This window comes from Ischnura elegans, chromosome 12, assembly GCF_921293095.1.
Source record: "Ischnura elegans chromosome 12, ioIscEleg1.1, whole genome shotgun sequence".
In the NCBI taxonomy this organism is placed as follows: Eukaryota; Metazoa; Arthropoda; class Insecta; order Odonata; family Coenagrionidae; genus Ischnura; species Ischnura elegans.
In genome coordinates this window covers 49616172-49641851 of record NC_060257.1, presented here as the reverse complement: position 1 = coordinate 49641851, position 25680 = coordinate 49616172, and the positions used below count along the sequence as shown (strand labels likewise).

The following is a 25680-nucleotide window of genomic DNA, read 5'->3' as shown; positions in this document are numbered from 1 at the left end:
TCACCTTTCACAATTTACATTCTAAAATAAGAGCACTTGAGAATACTCCCAATAACAATATTGATTGCAACGTTTTAATCACAGAGATCGTTTCAGTAGTCAATAAATGATTGTGTTTAAATTTTTAACCATAAATATATAGCATATGAATAATTTTGGACCAGTCAAGGGAGTCTGAAACTAGAATAAATTGTGTTTGTTATTTGTACTAGCTTATATGGTTCATGATCACATCACAGACGTCAACATAAGGGCTGCATTAACATAGGTTTCAATATATATTTCTTTATGTCATGCTGGCAATTTCATACTTTTCACACAGAATGCCTAGCTTCAGAAAGTTAATGTGTACCATAAAAATACACAAATGCCTACTTAAAGAAGCACAGGCCAATGAAGCACTGAACACATAAAAACTATTTTCATGTTTTTCCTACCACCTCTTAAAAGCCATTAATACAGAGATACATACACCACCTATAAAACTACTTCGTACTATACAATCATTCCATCACTTGATGAATTAACAAAATTATCATTGAGTTGGTAAAATCACAGACAGACGATTGAAATGTGGTAGGTATGCACAGGCTTTAGGTTTTCCATGAAACTTCCAACAATGAATTTCAACCACTATTCTGTAAGGCTGACGTCATGAGTTAACTATGACTGACAATTATGACTGTGAAAAGAATTCACTGTAGAAAACAACTTCATAAATGAGGCCTTATTAACTTTAATTTCTTCTTGCGCGTATTACTCTCCATTGCACTTCTCATATTCACTTTTAAAATATGTGGATAACATGTAGAGGCGTATTTAGAATTATAACAATAAGGAGCATAGAAATGTTTTCGTTGAGATATAATTTTATCCAAAATCAATTAAAGTTTCTGAATAATCACAATGCACAGCCATACTGAGGAGGACATAAAGTATACATAGATTGCAGTCGATACATTCGTTTTCACAGAAATTAAAGCAATACACAGGTTGCAAATGTCTTAAAATTACTCCAGTTTAATACAAATGCTCAGAATTTTAGCCTAATCTGAATATTGCCTTCGAGACAAGCCACTCAAAGACATGGATTGATAAAAATGATTTTAGGCTCTCTATGGCTACCTACTAAGCTCTATTGTCAAAGAAATTAACATAATAAACTATCAATGTAACTCTAGTTGTGACTCTAACCTCACTTAGGTGACCGGAAATTTTTTTCTGTCACATCAAATTATCCTATAGATTTATCGAATATATTTATAATTTATTAAATTCATGAATGCCTCTAGAAAAAAGGTAAAAACATTCATTTTTGCATGATTCTTGAATAGAAGTCTATAAATAATGGTAATACTGCAAAATCAAAAGCCTTAATAACAAAGTCTACGGCTGCTTACTTGCGGGTATTCATATTTTTTCATTAATGGAGAAAATATTTAAATTGGGGCTTTGTGTTACATGCATTGAAATTGACAGGGTAATTGAAGATGGAATAATATTAAACATCCACTTAATTCCCTTTGAGATCCACACCAATGAAGGCATTGGGGTGGAATAGCTTCAATGACTACCTTTGCTGTTGAATGAATGCCTTTTAATGTCGAATAGAAGTTTTTTCACCTTTTGGAAAAGTAACCTAGAAGCAGACTAGTCAGAGATAAATTTTGAAACCTAACTTTAGGCTAAGAGAAGTGCATTCATTACACATCTTTCTTGCCACCTGATTCAGGAATAAATCAACAAATTACACAGACTACTTTAACATAAATACAAGATGGAATTGATTCCATAAACATATATCTCTTTATATGTTGTTTTGACCTTTTGCACACATGGACTGGATAACACATATGATATTTGAAGAAATTACTCCTGGAAACAATGAGCAGGTAACATCCAATGACTTCAATTTTACTACAGTAGAGCCACAATGCCATGAAAATGGATATATGTAACAAAATTTTGCAATTACAAACTGTTTTCTACAGTCCTGACAAAATTAACATGAAAAAGTGCAGGTAAGGGTATACAGTTCGACTTAAATATATGACTTCATATTAGGGATGGTCGGATCAGATACCTCAGATCCAAATATGCACAGATATTGCCCTTCACTGGATACTTCAGATCCCAATTCGCTGAAGGCATCAGATCTGGATCCGAAAATTTAAATTTATGCTTCAGGGAATGCAGTGTCCCATAAGAGAGAGTGGAAAGAGTAACGATCCTCTCTTAATATGCACTGTTGCACTATGATACTTGTTATACTCGTGAACCATTTTGTTTGAAAGCTCTTGCAGGAGTAATGCGACAGAATTTCAGCAAAGGAAAATTTTAAGGCAAAAAATGATAGGCGCATGGTGTGAAAGTGTGACTCTACCCTAGAGATTGAACAACCATTGGGAGAATCTTATTGCATTAGGATAATAACCATGTCAAAAGTGATTATGTCGCAGATTAAAAAAAAAACACCCTCCATCAGCCCATGCCTCTGATATTTTTTTCTTTTCCGAGACCACACAGTCCATAAATCATTATCTTTGTAGGAAAATATCATCCCTATCCCATCATGCTTCATCCCTACCCCACCCACTGCACTTTTTCTTCCTACCAGCTTCCCTTCTCTGTTTCCAGAGAACAAATGCTAGGTGAATGACTAACTGGACCTGAAGATGTCTTTCTTTAGCTTTTAGCAATTGGATGAGATGCACGAGATTCAAAAAAGAATGAGACCAAATGTGTCACATTTCTAACCATATTTAGGGTTTTTTTTAAGCCCTAATTGATTGAAACAAAGTTTTTTTGTTACGAAAAGATTATACCAATATTCAACATTGTCCAAACAGTACAATTTTAAAGACAAAAGCATGGCATCAGCTCGGTCAAACAAGAAGATACCGCCTGGAAACGCAAACTGCATTTATCACAAAACTCGCCCGACTTTGCTTTGAAGGAAACGACGTCACAAAATAGCAAGATCTGACATGTTTATCCTTGACTCCCTCATTCAAAGGCTCCTTGCTTGTAAGACAAAGGGAGAGAGCTCCGTCCCCTCCACCTATCCTTCGAGCACTTCTGGTGCCCACCCCTGCCTCTTGCTGAGCGGTTGACTTGTTCTCTTCCCGCAACTCGTCACACGTGACTTTAATGTTGTTCTAAACATTGTTAATTGTGTTGCAGATTGTGCAGTTGCACTTTAATTTAATGACATACTGATAAAAATGTCTTTCATTGTGCAGAAACATTTTTATTGACATCAAAAGAACCATGTGCGTGCACTGTGGCATGAAACTAGCGTAAGGTAGTACAAAATCCACCTCACCACAATTGAAGCAATTGTGGGTGAAACACAAGTATGCGATGAGAAAGTGACAAAATTCGGGGGACACGTATGTGAGGAAAATTAAAATTCAGTCAATACTTTATCCCAAGATTGAAACCTACTATCATTTCCAAACGCAAATGAAACAGTTTCAATCCTGAGCATGTAAATATATTAGTGTTTCTAAAAAATACCGTGAAAGCTTATAAAAATGATTTTTAATCAGTAAAAATATTAAAATGCGTACAGAAATCTAAATAGCATTCCTTTGATTGTATATAACAAGAAAAAACTTGAACAATTCCTTTGTATATAGCAGGCAATAGAAAATGCATTTGGATATGAAAACATCCGAAGATCTGACACCTTTAATCAAGTACACGATCTGGAACGGGTCTGAAAAAAATCCTGCATTCGTCCACCCCTACTTAATATGAAATCATTTGCTTCAGTGCATATGTACATACTAAGGATCAAATATTCATTTTAAAAAATCTTCAATATCCTATTAGCATCCATTCAGAAAATTAAAAGTTTGTATGTACTATTGCCAACTAAAATAGGAATTAACGTCTCCAAAACTGGTTTTATGGCTGTCTAGGCAGCCACCATCAAGGAGAAGAATGTGTTTAAACCTGTCCAAAGATGGAGTAAGAGCCGCACCTTTGGACAGGTTAAGACACATTCTCCTCACCAATGATGGTTGCTTAGCCAACCGAAAAACTGGTTTTGGAGACCCTAATTCCTATTTTAATAGGCATTAGGACATATACTTCTACTTTACATTTCAACCAATTCGCAGCTCCACCAAATTTGGTTTCGTATTCATTCAGGGTGAGTGAAAGAGAGTCAAGCCTATGATACCCCTATTTATTGACAGTAAGATGACAACAGTCAGCAGGTAGTCAAGCAGCTAGAATGATGCCAATTGGGGGTTCAAAGAAATCAGGAAGAGGTAACACCAAATTTTAGATATCAGCTTGACTTTTGCTGACTTGAGATACAGGATTCGTCAATTATTTGAGATGAGGCAACAGCGTATATGAAAGACTTCATTATTAAGCCCTAGGATTTCACAATTATTCTAAAGGATAATGTAAAAAAATAATGAACTATGCCATGAAAGTCATACTAATTGATAAATAAAAATAAAAATTCTAATTGCTATGAGTTCAACACCTGCTTAATTCATCTGCTACCATCATTGCAAATTCCTAGTATAATACTTACTGTTAACTAGTTACCTTAAAAGAAATGTAGAGCCAATATTATCAAATGATTGTAATATACTCATTCATTTCTGACATAAAAGATTCAAATCAACTATTACTGCCTTAACTTGATCACTCTTCACCATTCAACATGGTGAACCTGTCTATTCTTTACAAAGTACATACATACATTAAAAGCTTCTTTGAAAAACTTTTGGCCTATAACTGTGAAAAATGCTGCATTGAAAAACATGATGGTCCACAAAACCTCATTAAAAGCTATGGTTTTGTACGTATTAGGGTACTTAAAATTTCCAAGCACCATTACTTAAGGTATTCTCACATTCAATAAATGCACTTACCGCATATTTAAATTGAATAGTCCTAAATTCACCTCATTAAGTCATTAGAATGCATCCTTGCCTTCTTTGAATTAATGTAAATTAATATAGAGTAAATATGGGTTTCACTCAGAAAAATTAATCAATTAGGTACATACATCTTAAACCTGCTCCTTTGAAACTAGGAGTCCCTAGATTCAGTGTAACTGCAGTCTCAAAAATTCTTGCATGGCTGAAAAAATATATACTTTATGTATAAATATACATGCCTGCATATGAATAAGTTCACTTGTGCATTCAAAAAATAAAATAGTGATTCTGGGAATCAAAATTCAAAGAAACCAAAAAAATTAAAGTACGAGGGTATTTACAACTTACATACATTGATGACTGAACGACTGAAACACATAGAATTAAAGTGCATGAACAAGTGCAAAATCTTGGAAACAAATTCAGTATTCATTTTAGAATCATTCACCAATGTCAATGGAAATCATTTCCATTACCTGTATAATCTATCACGTCTCATTAATTGACAAACAGTAGCTCCTATAATTTTAATCATAATATTATAAAGCATACAAATACATACTAGATTACTTCACATATTTTGCCTAAAATACTAGTTAAGACAAATAGCATTCTAAAGTTAATATACCAGGGTTTATGTAAAGGAGGTTCCACTACAGCCACATGATCCAAAATTTGCAATTTTAAATTGTTTAAAATACTTAAAAATTGCTACTCTCATATTGATAACCTTCATTTTTAAAAAGAAAATGAGGCAATGTAGAACATAGATTGGTCTATAAAATTAGAGTTGACTGGTAACTTTAGTGTCAGCTGTAGAGGCATTATTCAATAATAGTAAATATGTGTTACATATTACTATAATCATTTGACTAAATTGCAGCATAAATTTAATAAAAACTAATTAAGCAGAATGGTGAGACACCAATATTTCATTTATAGCATGACCATTAAGATATTATACATCTTTTTTCCATTTATTTTCCAAAACAAGAAATATATTGTTTATATGTAGCCCTAGTTTACATTTTTTCTTAGTGTATGCAAGCATCAATAAAGAGCAAATAGAAATTTGTATATTTTTAAATACAATCTTCACATTTCCAAAAAATTGACAAAGAAAAGATAGCTCAATGTTAACTCATAGCAACTGATAGAGCACAATAAGAAGGATATAATCACATTTCCGACACATTTACATGCTTGAGTTCTCAGTGGAACCTCCTTAACTGATCCATCAAAGCTATCAAGATGAAATACCAGCATACTTTGATGCACTACGTGATTTCAATCTTATATTAACACAAGAAGTCTTAATTCAAACCAAGAGATCAAACATGTTCCCAGGACTGATAAAACTCAAGCTGGCAAAAATATTTGGATCATATGTAGAATAAGGATTTCCCAAATACACTCTTCACTACAAAATGTACCCATATGGGTACAATATTAATTAGAGTCAGTAAATAAATAATTCACTCGGCTTAGGATTAACTCAAAAGATTTCCATAAAACCTCACATCCTTAAGTTTATGCATCGTAAAAAATCTCAAGTGACTCCGCTCTTACAATCATACCATAAATACTTTCCTCTCTGTAAAGTTGGCTTCCAAAAATTTCTTGATACTTTGGGTGAAGGGATGACAGACAAAAAACAACAGTTACAAAACAAAAGTAAATGCTTTCCAAACACTATTGGTCCGACTCCACCATTACCACCACCACCAACAGCAGACAATTGACCTGACTTAAAGATGGCAACTGCAATGTGGATGAAACTTCATCATGGTTGTGAAGACACAAAGTGGCAGAAAAAAACCAAACTCTGCAGGGGAATCAGTGGAGTGAAAGCCTTTGGGAGAAGATGTCTGACTTCAAACAGGTCACAAGGTCAGCATGACAGGGGTTTGGGGTTTTGTCTGGGATCACAGTCGGGGGAAGCAGGGGAGGTGGGCCGACGATTGAATGGGAACACACCCACACTGTCTGCACGCACCTTTTCCTGATGCACGCCGCCCTCTGCATTGTGCACTTCCTCTTCCACCTCCTCCAGTCGGCCGTCGTCGTGGTCGCCCAAGTCGTCTGCCGTTGGCGAGCCCACTCGTCTCCCTCCGTGAGATGGCAGACTGTGGTGGATGCCTGCTGTGCGCCCTGGTAAGTTGGCTGAGCTGCCCAAGAGACTAGGCTGCGAGTATGGGTCAGGGGAGTCAAGAGGACTCCCAGTCGGTGTCCCCCCTCTAGCTGTATTCAAGAATATACTGCAATTGACAAAGAGGAATGTTTGTACAGTAAAGCCTCTTTACGTCGTAATGGAGGGGACCAAAATTTGGGCAATTTGATGTATGGAGGTTCACTATAGAGGGGTTTCAGTGATAGGCACCATTTTTTCATATACTTCGGAAATGAAGGCACCACTGTCTTTTAAACCATTATAATGATGTGTTTAAACAAATATACCTACATGCATTAGTGAACATGTATTTATTATTTAATAATTACAGAAAGCGAGCACTATCGCATGATTTATGCCAGGATTCGAGAGAAAATGATGTGATCTCTCTTAATTCAACAGTCACTTAAAATCATTAAGATAGTTGGATACCTTTTTTCTTATTTAATGTTAGGTATGCTCTCATATGGAACAAAATGACCACAACTGATGATTAACGTGAAAATTACAACATAATAAAGGTGTATAAGAATAAAATAATACGGGTGAAACATTTATCGCTGAAAATGTCATTCTGTGTACGTAATCGTGGCCGCATTAGTGGTCTCTAGTTGTCTCGGTATGATTTGCGGAGGTAGTTAGGCTCTGTCAGGGGTATCTCCTTGGTATGATAAGTGGAGGTTTTACGAGATAAAGAAGTTCACTACAAAGAGGTTTTACTGTACATAACACTTGGAGGGATAAAGATACGGTAAAACTCGCTTATAACAAATTTCAGGGGACCATCTCATAAATGGGATATCATTTCATCCAAAACAACGAATTTTGCCGTATTCATCACAGGATTGCCGGCTAATATTCGGTAAATCATCTTTATTTAAGCAACAGATCTGTATCTTTTAACCATATTCCTTATTTAACCCTTTCCATCAAACGGCTGTAAAGGGAAAGATTTGAAGATCAACAATAGAACTATATGGTGATGGCCATGCATGAAAGCAACTGATGATAAGATAAGGAATAGTAGCTAATATGGCCATAATTTCTTTATAAAAGTGGTAATAATTCCCTAAGAGACCAAAGAATAGTTCATAAAAGCGGGGATTTCATATCATCCGAACTTGTTACATTGGCGATCATAGAAAAGTCCAAGGGACCGGGAACTAACCTCATTAAAAGCACTATTTTGTGACATGCGTTATCTTTACAAGAGAGTTTTGCTGTATATTATTACATCCATATACATTTTAACCACAATGGTGAGAGATGCAATCTTTTGTCGAAAACCAAATTAAGGCAAAATGTGATATCAAAGTCAAAGAAAAATTTGATTTAACTCAATTTATTAGTATTTACTAGAGATGTGCGAATAGTATCCGCGAATACTCGAATACCTCGAATACTAGAAAGTATTCGATATTCGAGGTTGCGAATAGTTATGCGAAAAGTACCGCCTCGAATACCTCGAATACTTTGAATTTTGCGTCATACACTATCGCACGCACGTCGTTGGTAGTTGACTCGGAAAAATGTAGAGAGCTGTAGTCATTTAGTGCTCGCAGCGCCGTTTTACGCAAGTTGACGAATTACATCAAATTCGTGGATTTTAGCGGTGAAAAGAGTTCGACGAGGGGAACCGAAAATGGTCGGGTGAAAAAATCCGAAAATCCCCGATTCCCCCCACCAGGAGAACCTCAGTGCCGTGGGATAGCAACCTTAGGGCATTTCCCACGATCCGCTATCCCCCTCCGTTCAGCACTCGCCTCACCCACTCTGAGGCTTTCTTCTTCTCCGAAATCAAACAAAAGGTCCCAGCTCGCGCAGGGATCGCATTACGAAGACCCCTGCTTCGAAAAAAATATCGAGTTACGAGAACAATAAAAACGTGTTTCACGCCCTCCCCCCTTTTCTCACCCACTGACCTTTTTCTGGCTACCTGCTTCGAAGTTCCCCATTTCTGGAGGTCAACTGCTGTGTGAGTACCGTGGGATACTTACATTAGCGCATTTCCCAAGATCCGGTATCCCCCACCACTCAGCACTAGCCCCCCCTCTGAGGCTTTCCTCTTCTTCGAAATAAAAAAAAGGTCACAGCTCGCGCAGGGATCATATTACGAAGACCTTAGCTTCGAAAAAATACCTAGTTACACGAGAACAATAGAAACGTGTTTCGGGCCCTCCCTTTTCTCCCCCACGGACCTTTTTTTTCCTACCAGCTTCGAAGTTCCCCATTGCTGTGGTGGTCAACCGCTGAATGAGTCATCTATTAGCACAAAAGGTGTCTAAGAATGACTTTCGTCAATTGATGTTACACCTTTATTGAATTGAAATATTAGTAATGTGCGCGTAATTTCAAAAAGAATAAGACCAAACACGACGTATTTCTGAGTTTATTTAAGCATTTTACGCAAAGAAATAAATGTCAAAATAGGACGGAGACTTAGTATTCTGGCGAAACTCAATATCCTCGCAACTGAGCTTCTCGGAAGTTGATGCGGTATTTTTTTCGAAAAACATATATCAAGTTACAATTTATGAGTTATGCTATAAATCTCTATTGTCACAGTCGAAGGGATATTTTCTCAGGATATTGGGTTTTTCCCCGCTAGCAATTCAAATTCATCTGCTTATCTCGTGAGAACTTCCAAAGATGGACGGAAAATAAATCCGGTGGAGTAGAGCTTGTATTTTGCAAAACGCCTCAGATTGTCAGCTAGCACTTGGCAGCAGGAGTGGGGGTAAAGCGATGTTAGTTGTATTAATTATATGCCCAATTGTTTCCATAAAATTAAAATGTTCATTAATCAGCTAAATTCCTGTTCGAATCCTTTAAAGGAAATCCAAATTACTCCCCAAAATCTTGTGTTGCCTGCTGCATAGGCAACCGAGTCAAACATTCCAGCATTCATCATTTAGTATTCGAGGTATTCGAAATTCGAGGTATTCGAATATTCGAGCAATGATTTAATATTCGAATTCGATATTCGAATTGGAGAAATCTGCTATTCGACCCATCTCTAGTATTTACAGTCGAATTGCCCATATTTTCAATGGTTACATAATTAGATGCACATAGGTTATAGACATTAGATACACATTCTATGTATCTCCCACCATTTCAAATGAAACTTTTTCTTCTACCCAAGTAAAACAGATAATTTCATATCATCACACCTCTCCTAAAAGAAGAGGCACAGTAAAAAGATAAAATAAAAGTCAACTTAATAACAGAGGTAGAATGCAACTGATAGGAGAATGATCGCAGGCTTTCCCAGCGTATAGAATTGTGGATGGTTACTCAGGATTTCCATGGGGTCAGGTTCTCCAACTCCATCTCAGCCGACATTTCAATGAACAAATTGTCCTTTGTCATCAGGGCATGTCGAATCTTGAAATACATCGGCCAAGATGGAGTTGGAGAACCTGACCAGGTGGTAATCCTGAGTAACCTTCCACGACTGTAATGGATAGTTTCAAAATTATTAAAAAATGCCCCACTAGGAGGGAAGGCACCCCTTTTAAACAGGCCACCCTCAAAGCGTCAAAGTCTAATTCAAGGCTATAGGTAATTTTAGTGAATATTTCAACAAATCCTAGAAAGAAGTCTGGAAATTAAGAAGACACATTCAAAAATGAGCATGGCTGATACTGAAAACTAGTCTACATCATGGTGCAAATACTAACTCTGCTGAAAACAAGATGGTGAATCTTCCAGAATATACTCCATACTAGGATGCCTACATCATATTTCATCTCAGTTTTGCGCTTCTTGGTCCTAGGAACTCAATTTTTAATTGTTAGAGACCAATTCATACTGTAAAGACCAACTGCATGGATGCTAGCACAAGTCTCAAAAATTTTTATTTTGATCCAGATCCTGTTGCTATTGAATTTTCACTATCAGGATACATGTCAAGATGCATTGCTCTCACTCATCCATACTACAGGTTATCCACATAACTTAATAGCTACAAGAACATAGGATGAGAATCTACAACAAATTCCCATGTAGTATGGTAGATGTCCCTGCAGATAATTTCAAAAATTTACTTGAATAGCAACCTATTCTTTTGATGCTTTGCAACATATCTCTTTCTTTCGGGTAGTAATTTACAAAATAATCGCCAAGGCATAACCAGTGGCGTAGCCAGGATTTTGCAATGGGGGGGAGTTTACCAGAGATTCTGGGACCCTTCCGGGGTGCATGAAAAACACCCAGGGCAAAAGAGGATACTCCCTTTGCTTCTTTTACAGATTCAACGGGGGGTTGTATCCAGGAAACCCCCTCCTCCCCCTGGCTACATCACTGGGCATAACTAATGCTTCTAATTGAGGCTCAGAAATAAAGCCCATAGCCCATATACATACAACAAAGTTCTTTTAAAACAAAGTAAATGTTAGGCCCCTTCAGGTTTGTTAACGGGCATTGAAGTCCTTTATAGTAGAAGCAGATTTTTCTAAAGCTGTGGAGATAACTGACTGTAATTTTAAACAACTAACCCTGAGACATTTTTTGGCAAAGTTTCTGATAATATGTTTGAATCACAAATAAGCTAATGATTGAGACTTAAGAAGTTAAATAATAAAATTAACTACATTTATGTCTCACTTACATCTGCCTCTGGATAAGATTTGTCCACACCGCTTTCAATTCTGGAGTTGGAGCCCTAAGAACAACACTTCGTCTTCTTCTCCCTTTGCATCCAACACCAATACGTAACCCTGTACGACTCCCGCTAAGAGCTCCAGCAGCTTCCTAAGAAAAAAATCATATATTAAATCCAAGGCAGATATTGCTACATCAAATACAACATAGACTGGATAATGAACATGTAAACGGGTAGGCAAAAACACTTAAATTTAAAATTCCATGGCATGGCATGCATAGGAGATGCAAGTAGTTGAGGGACCTGAAAACTATTCTTAGAGAAAGTTACTCAAGGCCATTAAGGCAGAAAGGATTCTGGACAATCATTACTCACTAATGAAAATGTTCATGACAATACAAAAAACCAACAGGTTGGAAGTCTGAGAACTTTTCTACATACTTAAGGTAGGAGTAGTCATTTGCTTAGTGGTCTTTTCTTATGCATATGAAATCATTTAAAATACAGTACATATTTTCTTGAAGTGACAGCAAAAAAAACCACACCAGCTTATATTAGTCCCAAAATTCACTTTTACTGAGATTTTGAGGATGAAACTGAGAAGATCAGGTACTTGTATCTCAAAAAAGTTCTCTAGCAGACCCAGGTACAAGTATTTACTTATTTATGTTCCAATGCATATCACATAATTTTAACAATCATACTGCATTACAGTCAACTCTTGATTATACAGTGGAACCTGGATAATTCGAACTTCTTTAATTCGAAATCTTCTTTAATTCGAATTTTTCCCGTGGTCCCTAGCATTTTGTATTAAAACAATGCTAAAACATCGTGGATAATTCGAAGTTTATTTTGGATAATTCAAATTTTTAAGTAGCAAATCATTAAATTACGATTCAAAATATCCATAAATAAAAAAGTAAAAAAACATATTCCAAGCCACATTTGACGAAATGTTTGCGTTAGAACAAACGCGGGACCGCGCGCGCCTGCGTTTAGTCTGATGACTCATACCTCCCCTCCCGCCACCGCCTGTTGAAGGCCACACTAAAAATAACTCAACCCTGCTTGCAACTGAGACGGCGCAGCGCGTTCCAAGGTCATTGTACCTGACACCCGACACTCCCCCTACATTGTGTGTCGCATGTGTCGCATTGTGTGTGGTTTATATCGTTTCGTGTGAAGGCCGTTACCTAACGTAGGTTTGCTGATGTCTTAGGGTCGGTTTCTCCAAATCTTAACTTTTAGTGAGTGTACTGTGTAGTGATCATGGCATCAACGTCATCGAAAAAACCAGGGTCTTATAAAACTTTGACATTAGCTGAAAAAGTCAGTGTGATTAAAGAAGTGGAAAAAGGAGTAAAGAAAAAATCTGAAATCGCGAAAGACTTTGGAATTCCACCCAACACCCTATCGACTTACTTAAAAAATAAATATAAAATTCTCAGCAGTGCAGAGGAATTTGATAAAGACAGGAAACGATCGCGAGAGCCAGGAAATCCAGATGTCGACAACTGTGTGCTGAAATGGTTCAAGCAGACAAGAGACAAGAAAGTTCCTGTAAGTGGTCCTCTGATAAGGATCAAGGCTGAGCAGTTTGCTAAAGAATTAGGAAAGCAAAATTTTAAAGCTAGCACTGGGTGGCTGGATGGTTTTAAAGAGCGCAATAAAATTTTGTTTAAGGCAGTCTGTGGTGAAAGTGGGGCCGTGAACCTACAGGAAGCTAACCAGTGGAAGAGAGATCTGGAAGAGATGATCCAGGACAGAGACCCGAGAAATATTTTTAACGTTGACGAAACCGGTCTTTTTTTTAAATGCACTCCTGACAAAACACTTGCATTTAAAGACGAAAAGTGCCCCGGAGGGAAATTAAGCAAAGAAAGAATCACGCTATTGGTTGGCGCTAATATGGATGGTTCGGAAAAGCTGCCTTTGCTAATGATAGGAAAATCGGCCAATCCTCGTTGCTTTAAAAATGTCAAGTCTAAACCAGTAGAATATGTCAGCAGTTCTAAGGCTTGGATGACAAGTGACCTTTTTGCGAAGTGGCTAATGAAGTTGGACAAAAGGTTTGTTAAAGAAAATCGACAGGTTCTCCTTTTCATCGACAATTGCACGGCACACAACACCATACCTGTAATGGAAAATGTGAAAGTGGTTTTTTTCGCAGCCAACATGACCTCTGTTGTCCAGCCCATGGATCAAGGGATCATAAAAAATTTAAAACACTTTTACAGGGGTTTGTTGGTCGAGAATATCCTGTCCGGGGAAGGAAACGCTCTCAAAATAAAGCTGGATATTTTAGAAGCATCGCGAATGTGTAAACAAGCGTGGGACAAAGTGAAACCGGAAACAATAAAAAACTGTTTTAAAAAGGCAGGTTTTGTTAAAACCGACGAAGAAAGCGCCGAAAGAACGGAATTGGATGAAATTCTACCAATCGACGGCTGGGAGGATGTGGCACCCAATCCAATCATCTTGTACGAGGACTTTCTGAATGTGGACGAGAATGTCGCTGTGTGCGGAGAACTAACTGACGCCGACATCGTAGCAGAAGTCCTAGACACCGAGACACAAAATAATGAAGGATCGGGGGACGAGATAGAGGGGTCACGAGCCGATGAAGAAGAAACGCCAGTACCGAGTGCAGCCGACGCTATGGACTACCTGAGAGAAATTCGGCGATTTGTGGAGAGCAGAAATAATGTTGGTGATGTGCAATTTAAATCATTAGATGTTTTAGCATCATTTATAACGGCCGAGAGATTAAATTCAAAGAAACAGGCCAAAATCTCTTCTTTTTTTGTAAAACAATAGGTTAGGGCCTATAAATTTATGTTTATTGTTTATTCAGTTAATATAGTGTCCAGACTTTTAGTTCTCTTTGATCGATGTTTTATATTTCAGTTCTGTATAGATTTTTGCTTTTATTTCGCTATGGACTATTGGTAATCGTGCGTAGTTTGCAAACTGCAGTCATGCAGTGCAGTTCAGCTATTGCTGAGGACATTTTAAGGTTAGTTAAGATTGTTTACTTAATTTCGTTGCCGTTTGAGCGATTGAAAGTTATTTTTATTGTATACTATTACTGTAATAGGCATTATTCAATAAATTAATGATCAAATAGTATCAATAAAGTTAATAGTTTTCATTTAAAACGTGTTATTATTGTTTACTTCCCCGGTTATAAGAACTTCTTTAATTCGAATTTTTGGATAATTCGAAGTTTTTAGCTGGTCCCTTGAGATTCGAATTATCCAAGTTCCACTGTACCAACAAATAAGAGTGAAATGTGATTTTCATTATGAAAACACACATAAAATAGGATGGAAAACTTTTTTCAGTTGCAACAGTATCCGTAGACAGAGGAATGCTGTGCTTTATGTACACCTAACACCTCTTTTAAAATATGTAGACTGAAAAGCACAAAACCTTTTTAAGTTCAACAATAAGATTTATAAAAACAGCTATTGATAATCAGTACACTGGATAAAGAGACATAACTATAAGGCAAATAATTAAGAGATGACTGTATGTGACTGATTAAAACAGCATTCTCTACTTGCATTTAAAGGTAAAGTAGAAGCTGATGAACAGTAAGAAGCTGTATGACCAGCTTGGACGGTGGAAGCTGTGGATGCTGCAGATGAGGAAGAGTGTGGCACACAAGAAGAGACCGCGGTGACAGAGCCAGAAGTTGAACCCAAACCTGATCCAATAAGGCTGCCCTTTCCACCTCCATCGGAGTCTAAAAGCAGTCTGAACTCCGTGTCTAGAATTAAAACAAAAATAATATGGGTTTATTATAAACAAAATTACATTTAACACAAAAATTGACCATTGAAAGCTGACTACATATTTCCCAGAATAGTTCTGGATATGGGAAGATCAATTCCACTTATTCAAATGTATAAAGAGTCGGTTTAAAAAACAAAAAGTGAAAGTATAATCCGAGAGTGAGATCATCTTCAGTTATGTCCGAAAAACACCCAAAAATAACACTACTACTGACATGTATCCTAATGCTAAATGTGCCCCCACTGCTGTCCTTGACAGAACCCAACTCCATACCCCCCAAATCTTTCTTAAACCTTTCATCAGTCCACCCCCCTAGATCCTATCCTAAATGACCCCTCTCTCTCTGCATGAACCTTCCCCCACTCCTCAAGGAAATGTATAAAATCCTTCGATGAAATATGCATTTCTGTTAATCGGCTCTTTTCCCCATGAAAATTACAATCTGCATGGAGAGAACAAAGTTTCTTTTCGCATAGGTATACACCAAAGATGAAGTTCACCAAGAAAAAATATTAGTCTTCGCCGGGATACGAACCCAGATATCCCCATTACTGGTCAGGCCTGTTATACCCTTCTTCCCAACTGATGGCAGGTGACCTTGAATACCCTCGAGGCCTACCCACTCTTCAAGCCAATCATCGAAGAGTGGCAGGTGAAAGTGAGTACGAGGCCGCAGCCTCTCTCCGACATTTGTATGGTGAATATCGCTCTCCAGCTCGCAGTGTTGCCAAGCTTAATCGGTGGAGATTGTGCTTGTACTGCCTCACGTACAGTTATTTCCACCGACTGGCAACGCTGGTCGGCTGTTTGGAGGAGAGCGGAGGGAAGTAGGGAAGGGGATGGAGGGGAATGATGAGGTGGAAGGGGTAGCCCTTCTGATTGGCTACTAGATCTCTACCCCCCAACCGCCAACACTCCGGAAAAAGGGTATAGCCATTTACATTACCAAGTTATCTTCTCAGACCAAACTTCAGGATGGGTTTTAGTGAACAAGGTGTTGACATCACAAGTCCATGCTGTGGCACATGTGATGGAGGTCATGCTAACTAAGTCACTGTTGGAGAATTGAACCATACTTTGTTGCTATTCGGGGACAACATATTTCACAGCACTGCCTGAAACAAGTGACTTTGTGATTTGGCGTAGCTGGTATTTTTTCAAGACAAACTTCATCCTTGGTGTATATAAACTTGCATGACTGTGCACAAAGTCACTCGTTTCATGCAGTTCTTTTAACATGTTTAACGTGCAGAAATTCATCTAAGAATCGCCCTCATCCAGCAACGATACCATTTAGTCTACAGAATAAATAGCAGTAAATTATGTACTCTAACTTGAAAAATAAGATATTTTACTATTTATAATTTATGGGTTGCTTGTACTTTAAACATTAAATAGTAATTCATTATCATTCCTCAATCTCTAAAATTAATCTCATATCATTCATTATAAGTACTTTCACTCTCTGCAGCTGTGTCAAGTTGAAACTCTAGCAAATAGGTCAATTACCCTTGCTTTGTTGGATGCCTTCCCAAGTATTAAAGAATTTTGTACCCCAGTATTTCAACAGCAACGAACATAAATATGTAATGATTAGCCTTAAAAACATGGTGCTTGTGCAAAAAAGAAATGAAGAAGAACATTTCATTGAGTTCATACACAACATTCATCAATAATAATTGAAAAAGAACACTGCACCTTCAATCAAGTCTAAATCCTGAAATAAATTGCAAATCCATCAATCCCTAAGTCAGTATCAAAACGACATTGCTGCAAAACAGCATCCACTTTGTCAGTATTCCACAAATAGTGAAACTCACCCTTCTTCCGAATGTTAAAGAAGGCACGGGTAACATTGAGGAGGGGTATTGGCTCCTCAGTGACGAACAAGACTCTATCCCTGCTGACCTTAGCAAGTAAGAGAAGGTCAGTGAAGAGAAGGGCCCAATATGGACGGACTGAGCGACCATCCACCCTGCTCAGGTCACCTCCAAATATCCATTGACGACCACCAGAGTTCAGTACAAAAGGCTGAAATGGGATTGAGGAGAGAACATTAAAAACAATATAAACTATCATACAAATTAATTATTCCAACACACAGAGAATATGTGGTTGCCAGATTGACTCTTAGTTATCTATCTCTCTGGGGACTACATCAATTTCATAATGGAGATGAGAAGTTCATGAGGATAATCCTGTGCTGTATCAGGTAAGCAGATCTTAATAATGGCGTAGCCCAGCTGATTGAAGTATATGAAAGCAACATAATAATTAGCATCTAGGAGTTTGAGGCTTTGTTATGGAAAACTGTCTCCCTCCTAAATTTACATCCATTGTAATCTTTTACATCAAACTTAAGTTTTCCCCTGGGAAAGTAAACACCACATGGGTAGACAAAAAAAAACCCTTCTCAATGATTTTAGCTATCATAAAGGACACCCGATTGCCGATTTTCAATATGCCCAGTAGGAAATATAAGAGCTACTTCAGGAATCAGGGTCCCTGGCAGGCATTCTACGTTTTATTCCATACAATTTAAATGGAATTAAGGATAATTTAGGATAAATATTTATTTTCTTCAACCTTACCTTACATCGAGTGAAGACTAGCCGACTTTCTAGGTCTTGCAAAGAAAGAAGTGGTGGACGGCCTTCTACATCTGGCTCCATCATGCCACCTCCTACCGTAATTTCCCTGTATGTGGCCTGCAGAGGAAAATGATGCTCATTCATTATTGTAGCAATTTTCCAATGATAGTAACGATAATAATGACGCAATATCATTTAAGAATAAATTCAAGTAAAAAGGCTGCTAAGGTAAATCCTCATTCTGATAAACCTACACAAAACATTCTTCTATAAAAATAAATAATAACTATTAATAATACTTACTGATTATTCAATTCAATTAATTGATGGCCATGCAAAGCTTCAAGGCAATCAAAATCCATTTATAAATGATTTGAGAGAAGAAATTAGTAGTGATCTCTGCCTCATAGTCATTAGTTTTAAATTCAAAGTAAATCCAATTAAATAAACGAACATAGGATAAAATTCAAGACTTACCTGGAATTCTTGAACCACCTTGGCAAGAGCAGCATAATCATCATCATTTACTTTTGTATGGTGGAGAATAGTCTGGAGTAATTTAAGCACTTCCCTAAAATGCTAAATGAAAACAGAACACTAAATATTATCAACACATAATTCCAACATAAGTATAATAAAAGTAGCACAGATAAACCTAGATGAAGCACAGCCAAGAATAGTGCAGTACTGTGGGACCATGATGTAATAAAATCATGGGACCAAAAAAATTAATTCACTATTGTGAACATAACATTTTTTTTAATTTTCCATAATCTCGTAGCATGCAAATTGGTTTTCAATGAAGCTGACAGCATTCATTAACACTAAGTGCATTCTGAATATTAGCATATAAATAAAGAAAAGATATTTAAGGTAACCAGTTTTTCATGAGAACATGTTCTATTAACAAGTCTCAAGGAAGTACATACTCTGTTGTTACCAATTTTCATTAGAAATAACCTTATTTCTGTCTAAAAGTTCATACATCAATCATAATATTAGAAGGCAACAGCCATTGATACCAAGATGCTAAATTGATGTGCTGCAAGTCGAGCGTAATTGTTTTATTACCGAGGTTCGAGAAAGTACATAGTCTGTAGTCACCTATTTTCATTAAAACTAATCTTATTTCTGTCAAACAGTTCGCACATCGGCCATAATATTAGAAGGCAACAGCGATTGATTCTGAGCTGCCAAATTGATGTACTAAAAGTTGTGCATAATGGCAGGCATTTTCAAAGAAAATTAATGCAGGCAAAGTGAAAACCATTCACTATGTTTCAACTTCTATCTCTTTAGTTCAAAGTATACCGGGACTAGCCGCGGTGATAACTTTTACGGGAGTCACCCGCAATGGACAATCGTGCGAAAGATCCACAGAGAAAAAAATCATTCGCCTTGACCGGGATTCGAACCCGGATCCCCCGATTTCCGGTCGAGTGCTTTAGCCAGTTAAGCTACCGAGGCGTCATTCTTCCCTGTGGATATTTTCGGACACTACCGGACAATTTGGACTGCTTGTGGCATCATATGCTCTGCAGTCCAGCAACACCTTGTCAGGTAGTGTCCGAAAATATCCACAGGGAAGAATGACGCCTCGGTAGCTTAACTGGCTAAAGCACTCGACCGGAAATCGGGGGATCCGGGTTCGAATCCCAGTCAAGGCGAATGATTTTTTTCTCTGTGGATCTTTCGCACGATTCTATCTCTTTATTTCCTTGAGGCGCAGAGGACCTCATAGGTAGAGATGAATTAAACTTCATTTGCAATGGCAATAAATAGAGTTTTTTTCTAATAAGCATGAAACAGCACTATCAAGGCCCTTGTCATCAGAAATCTACAAATTTCTTAGGATCCTACACTAAATGCACAGTAAAAATTAATTTTGAGCACAGAGTTAAATGTTAATGTTATTACATCTTTATGCCTTCATGCATGGGGAAACATGTCAAAAACAATAAATTACCTGCAAGGGTTTATGAATGAAGGCAGTGAGATCAGGTCTTCGTCTTGGAAGGGTAGGCTCCATTACATGACGAAGAAAATCTTGTGACCTTGTCTTTTGGGCAAGTAGACAGTCAGCCTGTTTCAGGCCAGAGCAGTAACGGCCATAACATGAGCTTAATGACGCAACCTGTGAATTTGTAATAATTAAAGTCAACCATGAAGAAGACTTATTCACAACGACTTAAAAGAGAAGATAACATTGAACAATGATGATTCATCAAATTTAAGCACAGTAATTTAATTGCAAATGTTACTCTATTTGAAAACGTCTACATAATTATTTATGTATATGTATTTATATCCACATTTTTAAACAATTGCATGATAATGTGGTCCGAAAATTTCAATAGAAGATGAGATTTGATGAAATAAGTTTATTTCATCAACCAAAATAAAATAATTATTTAAAAAACACCAGACAAATAATTTCAAGTTATAATCACCATAACAATAAATTCAGATATGTGATTTGGTGAAACACTAATCTTTGATTATAAATATATTTCCTATAAATCCCATCTCTTGAACTTTTTCTGAAATAAACATTTTTCAAAACACTATTAACTTATTGGAAAAGGAAATGGGTAGATACATGAACTTAACAAATTGAATGAAAATAAAACAGTGTGATGTCTATCTTACATGAGCTATAAATGAAAATACAAAGAGAGTTTCACATTACCTTTTTCAAATAAACTTTCCCAATGCAGTTTCCTAAAATGTCAGCATCATCATGCACAAGTTGATCTAAAAGGTCTTCTGTTCGACTGAGCAACTGCATAGAGAGATTAGAAATGAGGAGATTACCCCGCATCAGACAAAAATCCATCACCTTCGGACAATACAAAGAAAATAACCATTTTGAATGCCTGCAATAATTTTATTAATCCAACAGAGGGGTTATGGTTTGAAGGTGTACAGTAGCACCATTAGGAATTGTTGTAATTGTGGGAAAAAAACTTCCCAAAAGCAGACTGATCAAAGGGAAATTGAATATTAGATGCGTTCTAAAACGTAAAAATAATTATACATTGATCAAGCACACAATTTACAAGTATAGTCTACTTTTGAGAGAAGTGTACGCTGAATAGAAAAATTCATAAAGGACAGATCCAATCAAGCAGAATTATAGGGCTTCTATTTGATAAATTTCAATGGTTTTAGCAGCTTACCTAAAGTATTTAACCTGGATTTCATTACGGTTCCAGTTTACTTTGCTTAAAGGAAAACTATTGGCTACTCTAATAAATATGGCAGTTATCTCTACTATCCCTTACTTCTTCTGCATTCTGAAAGAGAACTTGATGTTCCTGGGTAGTGATCAGATCACGCCTTTCAGCCAAGGGCCGCAAGAAACGGGTTACTCCAAAGTGCATCGCTAAAGCAAATGACTGCTCTCTGCCCACCAGTTGCAGTGCAGCCCTCCGACGGCTTTCCTCTGCAGATAAAGCCTGGGGCTCACCAGCTGCTGAGCCACGAAGACCACCAGGCCCTCTCCTCCTTGCGGACTGTTGGAAATGAAGGCTTTGAATTAATGGCCACAAAATTAAAAGAAAAAAAAAGATCAATTCCGACACAAAGTTTTCATAATAACATTATAGTTTTTTTAAACATTGAAGTGATGCAAACGGTAATGAAAGAAAATATAGTTTCATCAACAACACGAATGACATCCACACTATTTTATTTCTCGAAAGTTAAGCTGTCCGTATGGGGATCAAAAGGTCAATTTTTATGCTACATTGATTCGACTCAATAAATATGGTGGATGTCCTAATATTCATGCATAAATCACTAAATTTGGGAATAAAATGAGAATACAAATCCCTCGAGAGAAATGCATTATTTTGACCAACGTTTTGAAACGCACAATAGTAGGCAAAATCATCAATACAGCTACTAACTTACGTTGAAATAATTATCAGCATAATTCAAAGGAAACTAGAAGAATCTTTGCCAATTGCAGCATTTTCTTCCAACACCCATCACTTTTCATTTCACCACCCTTTGCGCTTGAAGCATTAAGCTACGTAACATTATTCGAAGTATCAATATGTAGCGGGCAATAGCCATAAAATTGGAACAATTCTACTCTCCATGGTAAACATCAACGAGTTGATGTTTAGTAATACGCCCCTGCGGCTGGATTCTTGGTGCCAACTGTAAACCTCTTGGAGTAGTTACAAAAATGAGAACCACATGGAACTTTTAAATGGAAATATGCGAAGATCTGATAAAACAATTCAAATTAATATGTGATAAAAAACCAACGCCGTAATACAAAATAAGGATATTTTATTTTCCTCCATCCTACTGCCCACGAAGTACCAATAATGACTAGAAATCCTGTTTACTTCACAAAAGCTTGAAGCACTGCGATCAAGATTTTAAGAACATAAAACAATAATAGAGTACAAAAAAGCAAAATTACTTCACAAAACCTCGAGTCATGGGTAAATAAATCCAAAATAAACACAAAATTGAGTTCAGCCCGCACGTCACATGATAAATTTGAATGGAGCTTGTTATTGGAGTCGAACGTCGCCTGCGCATGCGCCCATACGCCAGCGGTGAAAGTACATTCCTCGGCCGCTAGGATTACACGCGGTAAACTTGAATTTAAAAATACGCCACACCCAAGTTAACTGTGAGTCCATTTTATATCTCCTGAAAAAAAATTTACGTTAAATTAGGATTTGTGCTGGGAAAATTATAAAAATTTGGCTACAACGACTTTAAATCAGTTTTTAAACGCTAGTAAGTGTGACATCAGCACAGTATCTCTTGTAACAGGCGCGCACAACACCTGCAGCGCGAAATCACAATGGAATGAATTTTTGTCACAATTTTTAATACGTACATTCGTAAAAATTTGAATTTTTATCACCATATAAAAGCTATAAAAATGCTTTTTTAAATACATATATTCTGCACAGTTGGACAACTAGTTTTTATCTTTCATTTTCAGTACAAAAATATTTTCTGTGTGCCAAGAATGATTCAAAAGACAGCCTAAAGAATACTAAGTTCTACGATTAAACATATGTTCTTTGTATTTTTTGTTATAATAACACGAAATTTTTTACATCTAGAATTTTAAATTTGGCCATGATGCTTTTATCGCAAGGGTATTCCACTTATCTGGAGAGAGTACAAAGTTTCTAAAAATAAAAAAAGCATTTAGGTCAAGTTGGGCTGAGTTTGGCTACATAAAACATGTGGACCCCGGGATTTAAGCAAAGAAAAATTTTTGCATCACAAAAATTGAAATATATCCTTGAAGTTCAACGTATATCTTTCAAAAAGTCCAACATATGTCTTATTTATCCCAGACGGCACAGGAAGTTTTCGTACCTAAATACGAGGGTGGACAATCAAGATACAAAAATCGCGCTTAGGAAGTTACTTAGAAGGTTTTGTTTCTTTATTTCCTTTAATGACGGAAAAAGATGCAAGAGGACTGGCAAATTCATATGCATCGATAAAATTGTATCTCATCGATAAAACTGTATTCGGTCTGGGACTATTTTCTTTCGCGGGTGGTGCCATCTGGTGCCATCGTGCCATATCCTCCTAGAAAGATCACATGCCTTCACAAGCCGTTGGAGACGTTGGAGCCCGCATCGTTTACGTAACGTCTCACCACATTTCAGGGATTTTTGTGGTTAAGTTAGTGAAAAATAGAGTGTCTGGTAATGGTGAAGTTTCCCTTATTCTTTAATTTCATTCTCTGGGCTTCAGAAACGTGTTTGTGAGATATTTTTTGTTAAAAATGCCTTCCGTGTGTGTAATGTCGGGATATAATGGAAACTCCGGGACATGGCTCAAGTTTATTTAGCTTTCCAAAAGATCCTGAGTTGAAGAAGAAGTGCATTTGGGCGATAAGAAGAAAACATTTCACCCCTACGAAAAACAGTGAGGTATGTACTCTTTCTCGCTGTAATTATTTGGATGTAATTTTAAGTTAGAAGTGGCTTCGGGATGTTGATGCATCAACATCCCGAACTATTCAGTACTGAAGTACTATAGTACTATTCAGTACTAAAAATGGTGATTCAAAATATTGTAGCAGCAATTCTTTTGAAAATTCTTGCATTTTAGTTGTCTTGTTTGTATTAATTCATTCGGTAAACGTGTGGTTAAAGGAGAAACTAGGAATAAGCTGCCAAGTTTATAGGATCGAATATTGCTTCTTAGCTTGCCCTATGGTGTATTACACGTCGGCTTTCATCATTTCAAATTATCTTATGCTATAGTTTAAAACAATAAAAATATCAGGCATACAAATATTTACTATATTTACGAGCCTATAGTAATTTGATTTCTCATGCAGAAATACCAAAAATTGGAAATGATTTGACCTAATAAGTTACATGGTATTTTATTATTTATTAATTTTAGGTGTGTGAGCTTCACGTGACACGCTACATCGCACCTTGTGATATCAGAAAATAATCTGTGGCCTTGGACGAGAAGACGAGGAGAAAATTCTTGCGGAATTGAAGGTGCCCAGATTGGAGGAAGGTACCATTGCTTCACTGTTACCTGTCGCCAAGAAGACAGACATAGTGGCAGAAGTGACATATTTGTGGATGTGGATTTGATTTGTGCAAGTTGGTGCAGTGATAGTGGACGTTCATCGGAGAAAGTATTGACGATAGTGTGTATGTATCGACCAGTCCTCTTTTAAATAATTTTCTATTCGAAAGAGAATAAGAGTAATTGTTTGGCTAAATTAGATGTGGGATAGAAGAGAAAATTGGAAATATTATTGTGGTTGACAATAGAAAATACATAATATATGTATTGTATTTCTGTGGGTTTTTTCTTTCCTGCCTCTTTAAAATTTCTTGCGGTGGTGACTTCATGCAAAGTAAGTATAAAATCGGAGGTGTGATCTAAGAGATAACATGTTTTATTTTACAAGTGTTTATGCTGGTGATTTGGCAGGACTTTCATATTTTTAATAGGTTGATACATTTACTGCAGTGACCTAGGGACTTTTACTCATACCAAATAATTTTTCAAATACTTTAGCGCCTGATATGGGTAAGTTTTAGTAGCTGAGACTGAACTATACGTTAATTTTTGCTTGCATTTTGATGAATTCGATCATACTAATCATAATGTGTCAGCAATCCTGTTTCATCGGCAATTTTTATTTAAAAATTTTATTTCGTCAGGCTTTAGGGTAAGCTTTTTAATGCTCGTGGGCTATGTGATGTCTTATTTAGTGTCAAAATTAATAAGAATTTACTCTCATTAACATCTCAAGGTTTCCAAGTAAGTACGAGCCACTTAACAATGCTGGATGCTGGGGGTGCGTGAATTAGCCGTGAGAATCTCATTTTTCGCAGAGTTATTTAAGTGGCCGAGTAAGTTTTGTAAGTTCTCAATGGGTAAATAATACTATATCATGAATTCTAATTACCATGAAAAACTCACAACCGACAAAAACTTTGTCGGTCGTGAGTCTTTCATGGTAATTAGAATTCATGATATGGTGTTATTTACCTATTGAGAACTTACAGGTTCTCGCTACGGTCGGTAGCTATCGATTGTGTTGCGTTCGATACATTTTTCGATCGTGCGAGTTAC

The 25680-nt window shown here is 36.9% G+C and overlaps 1 protein-coding gene across 1 annotated transcript in view; it reads right to left on the bottom strand.

Annotated features, from left to right (window-relative positions):
* The window catches only part of LOC124169580, a 325588-nt gene that overhangs the window by 59449 nt on the left and 240459 nt on the right, over positions 1–25680 (bottom strand). Inside the window, exons 16-24 of the mRNA XM_046548222.1 lie at positions 21360–21590; positions 20765–20857; positions 20042–20209; positions 18553–18654; positions 18076–18192; positions 17305–17515; positions 15253–15458; positions 11690–11832; positions 6904–7165 (exon numbers count right to left, since the gene is read on the bottom strand). Coding sequence (XP_046404178.1) covers positions 6904–7165; positions 11690–11832; positions 15253–15458; positions 17305–17515; positions 18076–18192; positions 18553–18654; positions 20042–20209; positions 20765–20857; positions 21360–21590 — 1533 coding nt within the window. The remainder of the gene's footprint in view (positions 1–6903; positions 7166–11689; positions 11833–15252; positions 15459–17304; positions 17516–18075; positions 18193–18552; positions 18655–20041; positions 20210–20764; positions 20858–21359; positions 21591–25680) is intronic.